At 37.6% G+C, this 17,223-nt stretch overlaps 1 protein-coding gene across 1 annotated transcript in view; it reads right to left on the reverse strand.

Moving 5' to 3' along the window:
• TACR2 (tachykinin receptor 2) overlaps positions 1-16,803 on the reverse strand; it is a 21,886-nt gene extending 5,083 nt beyond the window's left edge. Inside the window, exons 1-3 of the mRNA XM_015822964.1 lie at positions 16,398-16,803; positions 3,831-4,025; positions 1,199-1,355 (exon numbers count right to left, since the gene is read on the reverse strand). Coding sequence (XP_015678450.1) covers positions 1,199-1,355; positions 3,831-4,025; positions 16,398-16,801 — 756 coding nt within the window. The 5' untranslated portion in view covers positions 16,802-16,803. The remainder of the gene's footprint in view (positions 1-1,198; positions 1,356-3,830; positions 4,026-16,397) is intronic.
• Positions 16,804-17,223: the final 420 nt, after the last annotated feature.

Consider the following 17,223-nt stretch of genomic DNA (forward strand, 5'->3'; position numbering starts at 1 on the left):
ATATCAGGATGATGTACCAACGTTAGTGTCTATGACCAGCTGTTCTGCTCTTCCAGCTTGACCTGAGATATTTATAAGATTCTAAAAATCATAAACTGGTTGTAGAAGGAAGACCAACTTGACAAAGGTATCTTGTCAGAGAAGACAACTGCTGATCCTCACTGCTGTCACTTAGCAAAGCTGAACATTTCTCCTTTTCATAGCACATTCAAGAAAATGTATTATTTTACAGCTGCTTTGACCAGACTGATGCTTATTATGTGTAATAATAATAATAAGATGAGACCTTCCTTAGAAGGTCTCATCTTTGTCAGGCAAGAGGGGCCCATTCAGAATGTCACACTTGAGGACCTTCAAAATCCTGAAGTTCATGTTGATGATTGTTGCCTTGGAGTTACCAGATCAGTAAGATTGTAACAGAGGATCCAAAACAACAGATGGATTCCCTGGTCTCAAACAAACATTCTGACCCTGTTTCGATCCCTGGCCTGTGCCTCAATTAAGTTCCAGATTAACAGTCTTGTGTACTGTAGGCACATAAAAGCAGGGAGCCTTTTGTGAAAGCTTACTCACTGTGCCTGGCTTTGGTGTATAACCTTTTCCCACAGACTGAGCTCTAGGCAAAGCTGGTTCTTCCTGTCTGAAGTTCAAGATAACAAGCACAACACTGATTTTCTGGTCCCTTATAATAACAAGAAATTCCAGAGATTTTCGTTTTTGGAGCAGTTTATGAAGCTGCTACGTGTTGCCAAAATGATGGGAGTTACTGCAACTGGTATATTTTATATGATATCTTGGCATTTTGTCTATGGGTCTTGATGCAATGAATACCAGAATTAATATTACTTAATAATGCAACTATAAGCTATTTATAAAAACTCTGAAGTTGTGCTTAGTCCTGTAAGATATTGCTAATGAACATGCTGCGGCATGTTAGCTACGCAGGATTCATTTGTTTTCTTTTTAAGGGCTCAAAGTGCAAGATTGGGATTGTCAAGCTGACAAGAAGTAACACCCACAATTCTTATCATGAACTTTACAGAGTTGCTTTACAAAGATTATTACTGAAGACATAATTAATTTATAATCCTCTGGGAATAAATGCACAATTGTGCAGTGGTACGAGACTTGCAATGGATTTATTTATATTACAATTCCACTTGAAGGTACTTTTTTTTTTGGTGAACAAATTACGAACCTTTTTCTTGGCCACAATCTTATGTTGATAGTACACCATGTTAGTATGATCTCCAGGAACATGATTATGCCATATAATTATTCCTATTGCACTGTATGTGACAAACATCACAGTGAGAGGCAGCACATAAACCAAGAGAATGACTGCTATGTGATACCTAAACAAGAAAAAGGAAGAAGAAGGAAAAGGAGAAAGGCTGAGTGTGAATGATCAGGGGCAAATATTTCTCTTCCTTCAGTAAGAAAATTCTCTATGATACTGAGGGCAGTCTACATCTACATAATGAAAACTATGATGGTGCAATCAAAGCTCTGCCTTTGCTTTGTCCATTAAAATGCATTTAAATATCCAAGTATGGGAACCACCCCCTTTTTAACCTGCATCGCATAATAATAAACATTGAAAACGGGCAGTGCTTTAAATTAGGCAGAAGAGTTACTATTGTGACTTTTTTTGACTGTCCGTGTGGATGCCCCTGTTCCAAACGGAAACTAATCAAGCTTTCCTATCAATAATATATGGAACAATTTTCAGTCAAGAGCTCTTCAGAAAAGGAAGCAAGTGAAAATGGCCTTTGGACCCCCATCTTCATTCTTCCTTGTGTGAGAAACTCAGAGCAAGATCTGGCACTGAAAGCGATGCTCTCATTACAACATCAGAGAATGCATGATCGCCTTCCTTTAGGGAATTGGAATAGCTCATTAATGGCAATGAAAAACTGTCTGAAATTAGGAAGGCACCTTGTGGGATATAAGGAAACAAAGAGCAAAGGAAGTGATGAGAACTCGTGAACAAGACTTGGTTGTAGTAAATGTTTTTCTTCCATCCGAAAGGAGAGGGAATGGAAAATATTTAAGACTGCATAGTAAAGAGCTTTTGTTTCTTGTAGCACCAGGAAGCACTTTCGGTCTCCTGATTTGTTTTTTTCCCCATGCATTCTTATCTCTTCCTGCAATCTGCCTTAGTTTTTCTCTCTTTGCTCCAGAGTCACCAAGATGTAGAAGAAAAGTTGTAATGCATCAACCAGCCTTTAGATGCTTCTGCATTTTTAAATTGATAAAATAAGTATTCAGACAAGGCTCGTTTTCATAACTTATACGCCAGGAATTGCATGCAGCAGTTAACTTACTTCTGTAATACGAGGTGGTGTCTTTCTTAACGTAGTTTATGCACTTCACATTCCCATTTCAGCCATCTTTACAATATTGCAGCTGGTACACTATCATTATTAGCTAGTGAATTATTTGGGACTCAGTTGGGATACAGTGCATATATGTATTTTCAAATTGACAAAACTGAGGGTCACAACTGTTGCCTTGATTTTTTGATCCTGTGCATGGAGAGCCATGCAAAAACTCTAAAGCAGGGGTCTTCAAACTTGGCCCTTTTATGACTTGTGGACTTCAACTCCCAGAATTTCTCAGCCAGGCACGCTGGCTGAGAAATTCTGGGAGTTGAGAAGTCCACAAGTCATAAAAGGGCCAAGTTTGAAGACCCCTGCTCTAAAGATTTACTAGTCCTATCTTGAAATGACATGGAGGAAAGGACAGACACTGGCAGCAATTCTTCCTCCCAGCTGTGTTACATATCCCACATGTGCACAGAGGAAGGATTTTCTTAGCTGCTGTGAGCACCAGCATTATTAAAGATGACGAATGTGAGAAGTTCTCAGTAGCAAATGGCAAAATCTATTTGACCTTCTCAGAGCTTCAAAGCTGGTTAAATCTGATGAGAACTTGGATAGGAGTTTCATAGTTAGCTAGGGTTCAACTGCTGATAATTATTGTGTTTGGTCATCATTTTATATTTTATATATTGAGTATTTTTTTAAAAAAAGGTTGTGTAATGTTGGCTTGTTTGGAGGAAGGGCAGTTTTTGTTTTTGCTGTGGACAACCTAATCACATTATTTGAGTTGGGTGGCTTTATAAATCCATTCCTCTCCCTCCAAAAATCTCTATGCTTGTCTTGACTTATAATTCATCACTTTTTCAAGGAGATTCCAGTGTTTTTTTCTGCTATACCTCAATTTTTCTTCTCCCTCTACCATTTTCCCCAATGTTACCAAACATTATTATTTTCTTGGAGGGTGGCTATATTTTTGTGATTTCTCAAAAATATCAGGCATAATCGTCCACAAAATTTCTTTTTCCTCCTTGCCTTATAATGGGATTCAGAATTTCTAAAGCAGGGGTGTTCAACCTTGGCAACTTTTAAGATCTGTGGACTTCAACTCCCAGAATTCCCCAGCCAGAGAATTGAAGTCCACAAAGTCTTAAAGTTGACAAAGTTGGATTCCTCTGTTCTAAAGTATGGTTAGATAAAATTTGAGGCTTTGACTAAATTTTGTGCTTCACTTTTGGAGGGGAGGGAATTCTTGATCCAATGAAGATAAAAACAATTTTTTTGTCTCTTGAGGAAAATCTGCAGTATTTTTTTCACTCATGATCTATCATCCTTCTTTGTAAGTACAAACATGATATAGTAGATCTTTAAAAACGCAATGGACTTTTAACCTGACCATTCTGAAAACAGACATATCAATCACTTGGCATTCTCGTTCCTCCTCTTTGCTTGGATTAGATTTGTCAAAATACTGTACATTTCTCACTTCAGTCTATGTGGGGGACTTACGTGAACTGCTGTCTTTGGCTGTGATTGTGTGGCCAGCTCACAGCACATTTGGTTAGTCCGTGATCAGTGATGACTTTTGCATAAAAGAACTGTGGAAAAGCTAGTGCACAAGCCACCAGCCAGATTATTCCGATGATCCCTTTTGTGTTTGCTGAAGAAAGTTTTTGCTTGAAAGGGTAAACGATTGCCATATACCTGAAAGAAACAAGGAAGAATCAGAAGGAATGGATTTTTCCATTGAACAACTATGCTAGCAAACCCTTAGGTTACAGTTGAGACAAAGTCATTTTTTCTACATTAATTTGTAGAAAATGTCAACCTAACTTCATGTAGATTGGACAGGTTTTCTACAGTTAATCTGATCTGACTTATCGTAGGAGCAATATGGGCATTCCCTGACACCTCTCCTAGGTAACAAAGGGATCTCAAAAGTGAAAAAAAAGAAGGAAGAATGAAGATGACTGAAAAAGAATGGGAAGTCACCTGCCCAATCAGCAGCTGGTTCAACCATGCTTACTGTGAGCGTCCTTAAAATGAAAAGATTGTCATTCCTTTGGTCCCCAAAAAATTGAAAGGGGCTTTTAGTGCATGCAATTAAACCTTTAAGGATCTCTGCCCCACAACTATTTCAAAAATATATCCAGGAACACATACAATTTTTTAAAATGTAAAAAAATGAAATGAAATAAAAATACTGTTAGATGCAAAGCCATGACTTTGCACCTCAAGTACTAAGGGCTATAATGTATGCCCACTTTAGTGCCCTCTGGGCCAACATGTTTCCTTGATTATCTCAACACAACTTGTAAAACGAGAAAGGACAGTCCATCTCTCCTGCCCATCTCCCTAGCTCAGTGTTTCTCAACCTTGGTGACTTTAAGATCTGTAGACTTCAGCTCCCAGAATTCCCCAGCCAGCTGTACTGTTCTTAAAGTCAGCAAGATTCAGAAACACTGTCAAGGCGTATTGTTACCAACACTCTTGGATTGTGTAGATATAAATAAATCCCATTGCAAGGTCCTCTGTAATTGTTCCCCACCCTGTTCTTTGAAATGACACGTTACTTTATTCAAACTCTAATCTCTGTGAGACAAAAAAAAAAAATTAAAGGGCAATTTTTACAGGATCACTTTTCCTTCCATTTTTCTAACAGAAATAGGCATGGTGTCATAGTTTGACTCTGATTCTTGTATGTAGTTCTGTAAATGTTATGAGTCACTTCCCCCCCCCCCCAGGACTGTCCAGTCTTATCCCTTGCAGCTGAAAGCTGCATGTTGAAAAGATTTCTATCTCACACCTGTTTTTAACTGTCATATCAGACGGCTAATTTATACTTTGCTTGGAGAGCAATGAACTGTTGTGTATATCTATGTTATGATTTTAGTGCAGCCTTCAGAACATTTCATTTTTGGCAACAATTCATTTTTCTACATCTGTATAGCTAATCTAGAACCCCCTGAGAAATAAAATTCAGGTTGTTTATCTGCCCTGGGCAATTCATGTACATAGAGAATATCTGAAAAATATACTGACTTGTCTTTTTTGACAAATTTTAAAAATACTTTTTACACTTTCATTTAGCCAAATCAAATATTATATAAATTATATGCTCCTAGTTAGTATTTTTTTTTCCTCCTTTCCTCTCCTCTTCTCTCCTCCCCTCCCCTCCTCTCTTCTTCCATTCTATTTCATTCCATATCATTTTATTATTTTTATGAAAAGATCTCTAGGTTTCATACAATAGACCATAAAAGAATGTTTAGGGATGACAAGTATTTTTCTTGGCAATATTTTTCAGCCAGAAAAAAATATGCACAAAAAGCAAAAATATAATAGTTGAAATTGGCCCTGATCTTACTACAGGTAGTCCTCAACTTACACCAGTTCATTTAGTGACCATTTGAAGTTACAATGGCATGGAAAAAAAGTAACTTATGACCATTTTTCACACTTATGACCACTGCATCATTCCCCATAGTCACATGGTCAAAATTTAGATGCTTGGCAACTGACTCATATTTATGACGGTTGCAGTGTCCCAGGGTCATGTGATCATCTTTTACAATCTTCTGACAAACAAAGTCAATAGGGAATCCAAATTCACTTAACAGCTGTGTTACTAACTTAAATGCATGGTTCACTTAACAGCTGTGGCATGAAAAGTTGTAAAAAGGGGCAACATTCACTTAAAAAATGTCTCATTTAGAAACAAAAATTTTGGGCTGAAGTAGCTACTACCTGTATCTGCTTGCCATATGCAGAAAACAATGGCTACACTTAATTGTAATGAAATCTGACTCATGTTTGTAAATGTATACAAGGAGGATTACCGTAACTTAGCTTACCTCTTTTTCTGAAGAAAGGCTGCAATAGCTGTTTGAAAAGCAAAAAATCCACAGTGGTAGCTTCTCTGGCCTTCAGAAGTGCCCGTAATCTCCTCTAATGAAAAGAGGTTCTTTGGAATTTCTTAACTGCTGATTCCTCTCTGACCTACTTGGAGCCCTTTTTACACACACCAGCAGCCTGTGTATGGGTGTGTTTCAAGGTAAAGCGATCAATATCAGCAAAGACCAGTGAAAATTACTTAAAAGTGACTCATAGATAATATTTATTCCTATACAAGTAACCAAAATTACTGCGAAGCAGAGGGCACTTATTGGTATACAGCAGTGATGGCGAACCTTTTAGAGACTGAGTGCCCAAACTGCAACCCAAAACCCACTTATGCATCGTTGGGTGCCGGGTGGGTGTGGCCCATTGGGTGGGCATGGCTGCGGTGGTAACGGCAGACTGGGTGGGACTAAAAAGTTCAATCAATCAATTCCAACTTTGCAAGATCTTTTTTTTCCCCGCGAGAAGTTGAAATTGATTGATTCTTTTTTTCTTTTGCACACGGCGGCAGAGGCCTAAAGCGAAAAGGTTTTATAAAACCCAGCTGGGGCCACGGTGCACGTGCCCACAGAGAGGGCTCTGAGTGCCACCTCTGGCACCCATGCCATAGGTTCGCCACCACTGGTATACAGGAAGTCCTTGTTTAACATCCATTTGTTCAGCAACCGTTCAAAGTTATAACAGTGCTGAAAAAATGGACATAAGACCAGTCCACAAACTTATGACTTTTGCATGCCCCTGCAGTCATGTTCAAACTCAAATTCAGGTTTGTCTGCAATTACAATCACCTGCTTGCCTCTGTACCTCCTCTCCCCCCGCCCCCGGGCTTTGCACTGTGCCACAAATGCTATTGCAACCTTGCCTTGTTTTTAGGTCTTTTTAATTTGTTGTCTGATATCAAATTGTACTATGATAAAGCACCTCCTTGTTAGAAACTCAGGAGAAATTTTTCAGGAGAGTTTAAGTTTGTTACATTTGGTTTCTTTGTGATTGACAGGATACACCTTTAGTAAAATAATTTTCTGAACAAGTTGAACAAACTTCTTTGATGTATTGGGTTTTTTTTCCAAGAAAGGAGCTATACAATCTAATTTCTACCTTTTGCCTGTTTAGAATAGATCATATAATGAAACCTTTTACTGAACTTCGGTTCAATAGATTTTGCATGTAGCGAGCAAATTTCCTCCTGCAATTTATATAATTTGCATTATAACATCATTAATTACATATACTGATGTACATGATATAACTTGTATCATTTCACATAAATGATATAAAATCATATGATGTCCTAATTTCTGATTCACTTTCTGACTTTCCTTAATTGACACTTCAGCCATTAAAATGAGGTCTCATTGTATATAGTTATATGAATATGGCTGTCCAATTTGCAACTTCAGTAATTCTGGGTAGCTAATAAGGTTAAAACAAAACTAGTAAGAGAAAGCAGCTACAACTATATTCATATAGGGAAATGCATCTAATATACCGGTGGCTGAGTTTGACCACTGATGTAACACAAAATTAAAATAACAAGAAAGATCAAACATATTATTAAGACTTGCCAGAAATGAAAGCAAATAAGGAAATAGAATGATATGTCTTAAGATGATGAAGATCATATTATTTACACAGCATCAGAGGGACTTTCTGTAGCTATTACATTTTCATTACTGATTTGGTATAGATATACAATCTCAGTAAGTGGCAGTTATTATTGACAAAACATCTTGAGAGAAAATTTACTATACTGTGACCAGGAAAACTATATAGAGTTGTCAATGAAATGAGTTTGACTTGAAGACTTTATTTTAATTTACAGATGAGCAAGATTTTCTGAGCCAATGGAGTTTTGTTAACTCCAGATTCCATGCCAAGCAACTTAGATTATGCCCATGTTTGTTTGAACTTCTCTGTCATGTTTTTCTTGGATTTGTAAAAATCCATTTTATTAGCAGTAAAATCTATACCTTAAATTTAGAATTCCACAAAGAGCCTGGGTAGTGTATTAACACTGTAAGTTGCCGGCTTCTGGTTTGCAATCGTGGCACTGGCGGACATTCAGGGCGATCGCTCCCCCCGCTGTCTGGTTTTTTCCCGCCGGAGGACCCTGAAAAGGGTCGGAAGTTGCCCTGGAGGGGCGACAAGCATGAAGAGGACTCCCGGGCGATCGTGGAAGGGCAGCCCTCCCGTTTGATCCCAGGCAACTCTTTGAATTGACGGGGAAAAGATCGGCCATTAACATGGCCCATCACTAAGCCGCTACCAGCCGAGGCCAAAATTACTAACAAGCACTTCGAAAGCACCGTGGAGGAATTGGGTGAGATCCTACCTTCTTTGTACCCCAAGTATCTTCCTGTAAAAAGCTTCTTAATTGCTTCCCCCTGTGAGGAGAGAGGGAGGGAACATTTTCCTCCCACCCTCTAAAATGGCGGCGTCTGGGAAATAAAGCTTTGAAAAGAACAACTAAATAATTGGATTTGCATCTATTTGATATTCAGGGACCCCAAAAGTTCCTACTTTCACGGGGATTTGCTACTCTACCTACTCATAAAAAAGATGAAAAAGAACTTAAATTGGATAAAAACCAAGCTTGGGATTTGAAAAAGATTTTAAATGCTATTGAGGACATCTTGTGGCGAAACCTGGTACAGCAAGTGAATATTCTTGACAAAAAGACCTGCTCCATAGCCCAGATCTGTCCTTGGTATTATCTAAAAGAGATTAAAAGCTGAGAGAACAGCTGGGTGGTGAAATTGCTTTTTAGGACTGTGGAGGTGAGTACTCACTGACTCTTGCTTAATAAATAGCCTTCACTAAAAGACCATCTATAACCATATCAGAAATGGAGGAGGACCAGCAACAAATTTCGGCTAATTACAAACTTATACTTGAAAAAAATCTTGAAGCTACCGAGATAATTAAAGCTAGACTGAAAGACAAAGGCGCCAGCTTAAACCTACAAAGTGAAACCCTGATTGCAACCAAAGAACTTACAATTCAAAAAACAATAGAAATGGAAGAAATTAATACCAAGACAGAGGACTTTAAAGAACAACAAGTACAATGTACTGAAAATCTAGACAACCAAACCCTGATTGCAACTAAAGAATCTACAACCCAAAAAACAAAAGAAGTGGAAGAAAGTAATACCAAGATGGAGGGTGCTAAAGATCAACAAGTACAGCCTACTGAAAATCTAGACAACCAAACAACAACCATAAAATTGGACATGACTTTCTACTTACACCAGAAGAAACCTGAGGAAGAAGACCAGATTGAATTGAAGACAAATATACTAGAGCAAATATGGGGATCTGGGCCACCAGGGCGACAACTTAACGACCATAAATGGGCCAATTTCTCTGGAAAATTGATAACTAGATGGTCTCCTTTGATTCAAGTAACATGCACAAGAATGAAGGGAGATCTATCTGATGATCTAAAGGCATTGGTATGGAAGCCTGGTTGGCATAAAAAGAAAGAGTTAGATTTAAAAAATGGGGTCTTTTGATTTATTAGAGAGGATCCTAAAGTCTCAACTAATGGGCTAAAGGGAGATTTTGAGATGAAGGGAAATATTATTATTAGATTTAACTATTGTTGGAAAATGATTAAAAAATAAGGAATTAATTGGCCTAATATTGAGGATTTAGATTTATAAGGGAAATGAAAATTAATTATTAGGGAATAGCTTCAAATTATTGTTTAGTCCAGATAACACAGACAATCGATTTGAGACAATGAAGGATACTCCATTAGTAAGTAGTGATGTACTAGAATGAGAAATAGAAAATGTTTATGAAATAAAATAAGAATATATTCAAGTATTAATAGGTGTATCTTAGATATTATAATTTCTATATAGTGAAATAAAGGACATTTGGTTACCCGAAATTTAAATACTATGGATATTAAAGGTTAAATTGGAATATTGTAATTAAAAATTAAAAATTAGGTAAAATTTAAACACAGGACATGGATATGTATAAGCAAAAATATACCGGTACTGATAAAATGTTTTAACTGAGCTTGTTATAATTAAAAATTTACTAGCTTAAATATGATATAGCAAATGTTAAGGGAAATAGAGAAGGAATTTTTGATGATGTAATCTGAGATATGTACTAAAGATTTTGTTATTGTACTATTGACTACCCAATTACCACGCTGCTTTCTAAATACTTAAATGTAAAACTGGAAAACCAATAAAAACTTGTTATAAAAAAACAAACGAACAAACCCTGTAAGCTGCCCAGAGTCATTTGGTTGAATTGGGCAGCTATGGAAATTGAACAAATGAATAAAATATCAAAGGAACAGTCAAACAATTAAAGAACATTGTAGACCCAGAGGATAAACAGCCAAATTGACCAATAACCCCCCCCCCCCGGCCAATCCTAACCCCATAAGAGGCTCAACAATACCCCTCACTGTACAATTCCCTCTGTCTTAGGAAAACTGAAAACATTCTTAAAGACTCATCTCATCCAGGACATTCTTTTTTTTTAACTATTACCATCTGGCAGACAATACAGGATAATAAAAACAAAGAAAAATAGTTTTTATCCCAGAGCTGTAACCATATTAAATATTACTGTATAGTGCAACATTGAAATGCAATATTGGGGCAGTGCAATGGTGAATAGTATGTGAAGGATGAATGTATATAATGTGTAAGGACCCACCTCACTTTGCATCTTAAGAATACAGAACTCTTGGAATATCTTTTCCAACAGGCATATTTATTAAGAGAAAATGATTGTAGGCGTGCTAGACAGGATCTGAGGAATTCTCTCCCACCCTTCAATGTTTTAAGTGTTTTCAAGCAGCCCCCCACCCCACAGTTCTTCCGGGTGACGATCCTCCTCCTCTCTTCCCAGATTCCAGGCACTGCCTTGTTCCCCCCCTTTTCCCTTACTGCCGGCAAAAGGGAGACTTCAGAGAGGAGTAGATGAAAGGTTATGGCCATATTGTTCATTGGTGGGATTCAGAACATGCACACTTCGTACCTCAGATAGGGTTTTATCAGAGGTAACCAGTATCTTAAATTACATTTGGAAGTTTTGACAGCAGAGCAGCTATGTTACAGATGGTGGAATGCCTGTTACTCTTCACCCTGCTGGGTTCTGGATCAACGGAACCTTTTGAGTGGTCTTGAAAGGCAGCCGCGTGTAGAGTTCACAGCAATACTCTACATGTGAGATGACTAGGGCATAAAATACCATTTGTTGATCCAGCAACCAGCATGTCAGATGGATCAATGGAAAAGTTTTCCTGGCCATAGTTGCTACATTCTTTTCTAGTAGGAGCTACACGTCCAGAAAAAGCAGCAATTTTTTTTCTAGCGAGGAAGTGGCTTTATGCAGATGCTTGTTTATGTGCGTTATTTAATTTGATGACTCTGGGCAATACACCATATTCCAAACAAAATAAAAGCAATATAACAGAAAAACAGACAATGAAACCAGAACTTGGACAAAAAAAAGAAAAGAAAAGAAAAAGAAAGAAGAGAAAGATGGTGAATGAAGCAAACTTCTCAATGTCCCACCAATGGCTAACATCTAGCAAAGAGGACACCAACCACACTAGCAGAAGGCCTGGGAAGATAGTCAGGTCTTTGTGGCCTTCTGGAGAGCCATCAGTGTGGGAGCTATCCAGATCTCAGGGGGAATCTCATTCCAGAATCTGATTGTCAGAATCCAATTATATTTCATTTCTAGTTATCGACTATGGAAAACCCTATTTCTGCTCTCTCTGGATTCTGTCATACTACGAAGGGGAAGGGGGATGAGCAAAGGGGTTTTATGGCTCTCAATTCCTCCATTAAATGTCAAAGGGACTGAATGTGGATTCTCACCAAGAGGACTGACCATAACAATATGGCCATAACCTTTCATCTACTCCTCTCTGAAATCTCCCTTTTGCCGGCAGTAAGGGAAAAGGGAGGGAACAATGCAGTGTCTGGAGTCTGGGAAAAGAGAGGAGGAGGATCATCGCCCGGAAGAACTGTGGGGTGGGGGGCTGCTTGAAAACATTTAAAATATTGAAGGGTGGGAGAGAATTCCTCAGATCCTGTCTAGCACGCCTACAATCATTTTCTCTTAATAAATATGCCTGTTGGAAAAGATATTCCAAGAGTTCTGTATTCTTAAGATGTAAAGTGAGGTGGGTCCTTACATTAGACAGGATCTTCTGCAACAGAGAAGGTGTGCTTCCTGGCTCCTGAAAGATGACAGTGTTTAACCAAAGGAGCCTGGAATGCACCACCCTATAAGCCTACATTAGCCAGGTAGATATGATAGAAGACAACGAATCCCCTAAATAACCAGGCCTCATGCCATGTAGGGCTTTATCGGTGATAACCAACATCTTGAACACCACTCAGAAACAAACTGGCAACCAGTGCAGCTCATAGAATAGGGGAGTCAAATGAGCATACTGGAGCATAGCTATAATTGCTTGCACTAATGCATTATAGACCCGTTGAAGCTTCTTAGGGATCTTTAAGGTTTATTCAATGTTGAATGTGCTGTATAGTTGAACTATGAAGGGAACAGTGCATGAATGACTGTCTGAAGGGCAGGTGCAAGCATGCAACCAGGAAAGGATTCAATATCAAGGCAAAAAAGTCCCGAGACATCCCACAAAGAAGGGGCCTTGGGTTCACCACCACCCCCTTTGCAAATATTGGCAAGATCCTTCCAAAATCCAGATATTTCTGCATGCTTCTAACTCGAAGAAGTGGAGAGTGGTCTATTAGAAGTTCAATTTCTTTGGCTCTCAGGTTTTCCACAGCTTTATAGCTTTTAGCATCTCTAGAGAGTTAATTCAATGAACTAGGAAACAAAATATTATTCCATCTTCAAGGATACACTTACTTCCCTCTCCTTGTTGAAGATTAATTGAAATCTACACACTTTTCTCTTCCCATTAGTTTGCTCTGATTATAAATGTCATTACAGCAGACAAATCATTGGGAAGAGATGTTTGGGGACAGAGGTTGTAAATCATTAGCATTTACTTATATTTTGTGAACTTTCTTTGCAAGTGTCAAGCTGCCTATGCAGGAACACATTTGCAGCTCGGCAAAGTAGCAGAGGAAAATACCTGTGAAAGGCAAGAAGTTGATTGAACCAATCAAAATTTAAGTTGGTTTTCATCTTCCCACTGATTAAAACAAAGCAAGACACAGTCTAGGATGGTAATAATGGAGCAGAGAGATTATACCCAAAGGTTTTGTCTTTTTTGATTTATAACAGACAGAGCTGAATAGTGCTGGGTGTCTGTGCAGGAAGGTGTTCTTTTACTCACAGCTTCTCTTCCCTTCCTTGCCCAGCAGTTCCTGTCTACCCAGTCCCACCACAACTGATGGGAACATTTTCCATAATATTGGGGCACTACCTTTGTTCAGCATTGAAATGTTAAGGATTTATTTATTAATCAAATTTATATGCTGCCTGTTGTGTCCTGGGCCTGTTGAGGAAACTCAGCAGGCCCAGAAAGGTTGCAAATGGTCCCGGGGATTGTAAAAGCTGCCCGGGACCAGACAGAGCGGCGCCAGCCTTGCACGCATGCGCAAGGCGTGAAAACGCTGCGTTCCTATTGGTTAGCACTATCTGGGTTCCTCACCCTATAAAAGGCCTGCGAGCCTTTTGCTTTTTGCTTGGAGTTGGAGAAGGAGAATAAAGAGCTATTGTTTCTACCATGCGTCTTCGTCAATTGCTTGCGAACCGAAAACACAACACTGCCCATCTCTTTGTATAAGAAACTTGGAGTGGCTTACGGGTAGTCCAACCTCATCACTACTGATGTGGAATACAATTTAACCATTGGAGGCAGTGCAATTTAAGCCCACATTATTTTCTGTCAACTTAGGGACATTAAAAAACTGTGAGGAAGATATCTCAGTTTCTTCCAGAGACCTGACGTAATCCACTAATTTCCTTCTGCTGACTCATTAAAACAGAGTTTTGATGTGTGTTTTGTTTTCCACACAAGCAGGAGCATCTTTGGGAGGATCAAAAAAAATCAGGATGGCGGCTTCCAACTCCTCAACCCTTTTTATGGTTGTAATGCCCATGTACTGCATACAAAAAAGGAGCAGGGCTTTAATCTCATAGTCTTGGCTGCCATTTTGATTTCTTGACTTCCCCCTTCCCTGTGGACACCCCTGCGTATAAGCATATTGATTGTTTTGGACAGAATATTGATACCTGGGAAATGTTAGTAGTCTCTCTTTATAAAAGCGAGATTCTAGCCAAGGACAGAGCTGGAGAAACATCAAGAGTCTTACAGTGTCTTAAAGTACAAACAAAGTACTTAAAGTTTGTAGGGTACTAACAAAGACTAATAAACCTATTACAAAAGGCCAATAAAGATATCCCTCTGGAAGCGTGAAACAACATTTGAGTAATGTTTAGTGGAATACTAGAAAGGAGTGAATGGCTACCAGCAGTAGTGAGATAGGTTATAATTCTCTTGATGTCCTAACCAGCAAAATCTGAACAAATTATGTAAAACTGGCAAGCATGTTTTTGTCAAATGGTCACAGAAAAATCTTATAAAACAAAATAGCACAAAATATACATAGCAGTAGGTAAGGAATGTCTATTTACAATTTAGGATTAGTTTTATGCATGTCTACAAGAAGTAAATATTTTTCAGTTCCGTGGGATTTATGACCAGGCAAATGTGCACAATAATCTAGAACTATAATATTAACTCTTGTTTTTGAACATTTGTATTAGTCTTGCTGGTGGCAAGTGCCATCTCTAAAACATTTTATATAAATTTTCTTTGTAGGAAGTTGACATTGTCAGTTTGTAATTTCTTTCCCATAAATTTTCCCATTTTTCTAATTCTATATTGTATCCAAAATTTTTCGCCCATCTTATCATTGTTTCTTCAACTTGTTTGCTTTACATTTTCAAAGTTAATAGAAAATTATACATTTTCTTAATTAGTTTCTCACCAGAAGTTAATGGTCTTATCAAACACATTTTTCCTTATAAAATCCATACAGTTTAACATCTTTATCATATCTAGCTTGCATTTGTAAATGTGCCCACCATGATAAATTGATACCCTGATTTTCCATTTCTTGTTTAGATTTTAAATTCCCTTCAGAGTTTAGAATATCTCTATATGTCCAGATTTTTTCAAAGTTCACTAAATTTGGGTGTACAAATGCTTCCATTGTTGACAACCACCCTGGAATTTTCAAATATATTTTACATTTTATTTTTCCCAAGTTGTTAATAATACATTTCATATAGTGATTTTGGAAATATTTATGAACTTTATTTTTCCTGTACCATAAAAAAGCGTGCCACCCCAATTGTAAATCATGCCCCTCCACATATAACAGCCTTTTATTTCTAAGAGTTATCCATTCTTTTACCCATGTTAATGCAGATGCTTGATAATATAAAACCCACTTTGCTAAACTAAGACCTCCATTTTCCCTGGCATCTTGTAACATTTTCATCTTAATTCTAGCTTTCTTTCCTTGCCAAATAAATTTTAAGATTAATACATTTAAATCTTCAAAGAATTTTTTCTCAAGTTTTATACGTATTGTTTGAAATAAAAATAAGATTTTCGGTGGTATGTTCATTTTCACTGTAGTAATTCTTCCTAATATTGACAATTGCAAGTTTTTCCATTTTTCCAAATCCAGTCTTATTTGATTCAATAGTTTCATATAATAATCTTCTTTTATCATTGAACATCTTGCTGTTAAATATATTCCCAGATAGTTGACCTTTTTAACTATTTGCAATTCTGTTTTTTCTGACATGTTTTTTTGCTTATCTGTAAGGGTTTTAACTATTACTTTGGTTTTTCTCTGTTTATTATCAGTCCTGCCATTTCTTCATATTGTTCTATTTTTCCCAATAGTTTAGGAATCATCTCCAAAGGTTTTTCTAGAATAAATACCAATATTAACCCTTTACTACACTATCCCCACGCAAAACGTCTGAATATGCATGCTTTACAAGTTCATATTAGTTTTCATATTCTTCCATATTCATGTAGTTATTCATATTTAAGAGCAACTATTTTCTACAGTTACATATCGAACATACCTTTATTATAACTGAACATCCACCAGCAAATTTACAGTATGTTTTTAAATTCCAATGGTAAACTTTTCACCATTGCTTTTCTTACCTCTCTGCAGAGATAGCAGTCATAGAATAAATGCTGACAAACATTGCAGTAATGGGAACAAAATTATGAAAGCGGCAGAATCCCTCGCCGAAATACCAGATATTATGACAGGCATAAATAAAATTAAAAACTGTGTTTAGAGCACTCATAAGCAGATCGGAAAGAGCCAAGTTCACAATAAAATAGTTGGTGACTGTTCTCATTCGTCGATGGGACAGGATAATCCAAATGATGGTGGCATTCCCCACAATCGATGCTGTGATTATCAATAAGTAGGCAATGGCCCAAAGCGCAATTTGCCATCCAGGCTGGTAAAATGTAGTCATCTCAGTCAAATTAACATCATTTTCAAAAATCCGATCCTTGGAAGCATTCTTTACATTTGAGAAGGAAACCATTGTCATGTCTTTCTTCTGCTCAAAAAAAAACAAAAAAAACCCCAAACCAAATCAAAACCAAGAAATTGGCTGCAATTAACTCGATTTGGGGATCCCAGTCTAATCAATAGAATAATGAGTTCATCATAATTTTGTAGCTTGAATCTAGCGGCATTTGATTCATCACATACTGATCTTCAGTGATGCAAATAAATGAGATGAGATTGCTGCTCTTTTGCATTCATTTGCTGCTCTTTTGCATTCATATCACCACAATTTGTGACAAAAAGAATTTTCTTAAAAATGTTTGTGTATATGTATGTATGTGAAAGAGACAGAGAGAGGAGAGAGAAGAAAGGAGAGAGAAGAGAGAGATTAAAGAAGATTCTGATAATGCACCATGGAGTTGATAGCCTTTAGTTTGTTCTTCCTTTGCAATTCAGACCATT

The sequence above is a fragment of the Protobothrops mucrosquamatus genome, unplaced genomic scaffold, assembly GCF_001527695.2.
Source record: "Protobothrops mucrosquamatus isolate PMUCROS unplaced genomic scaffold, P.Mucros_1.0 scaffold1731, whole genome shotgun sequence".
Lineage (NCBI taxonomy): Eukaryota > Metazoa > Chordata > Lepidosauria > Squamata > Viperidae > Protobothrops > Protobothrops mucrosquamatus.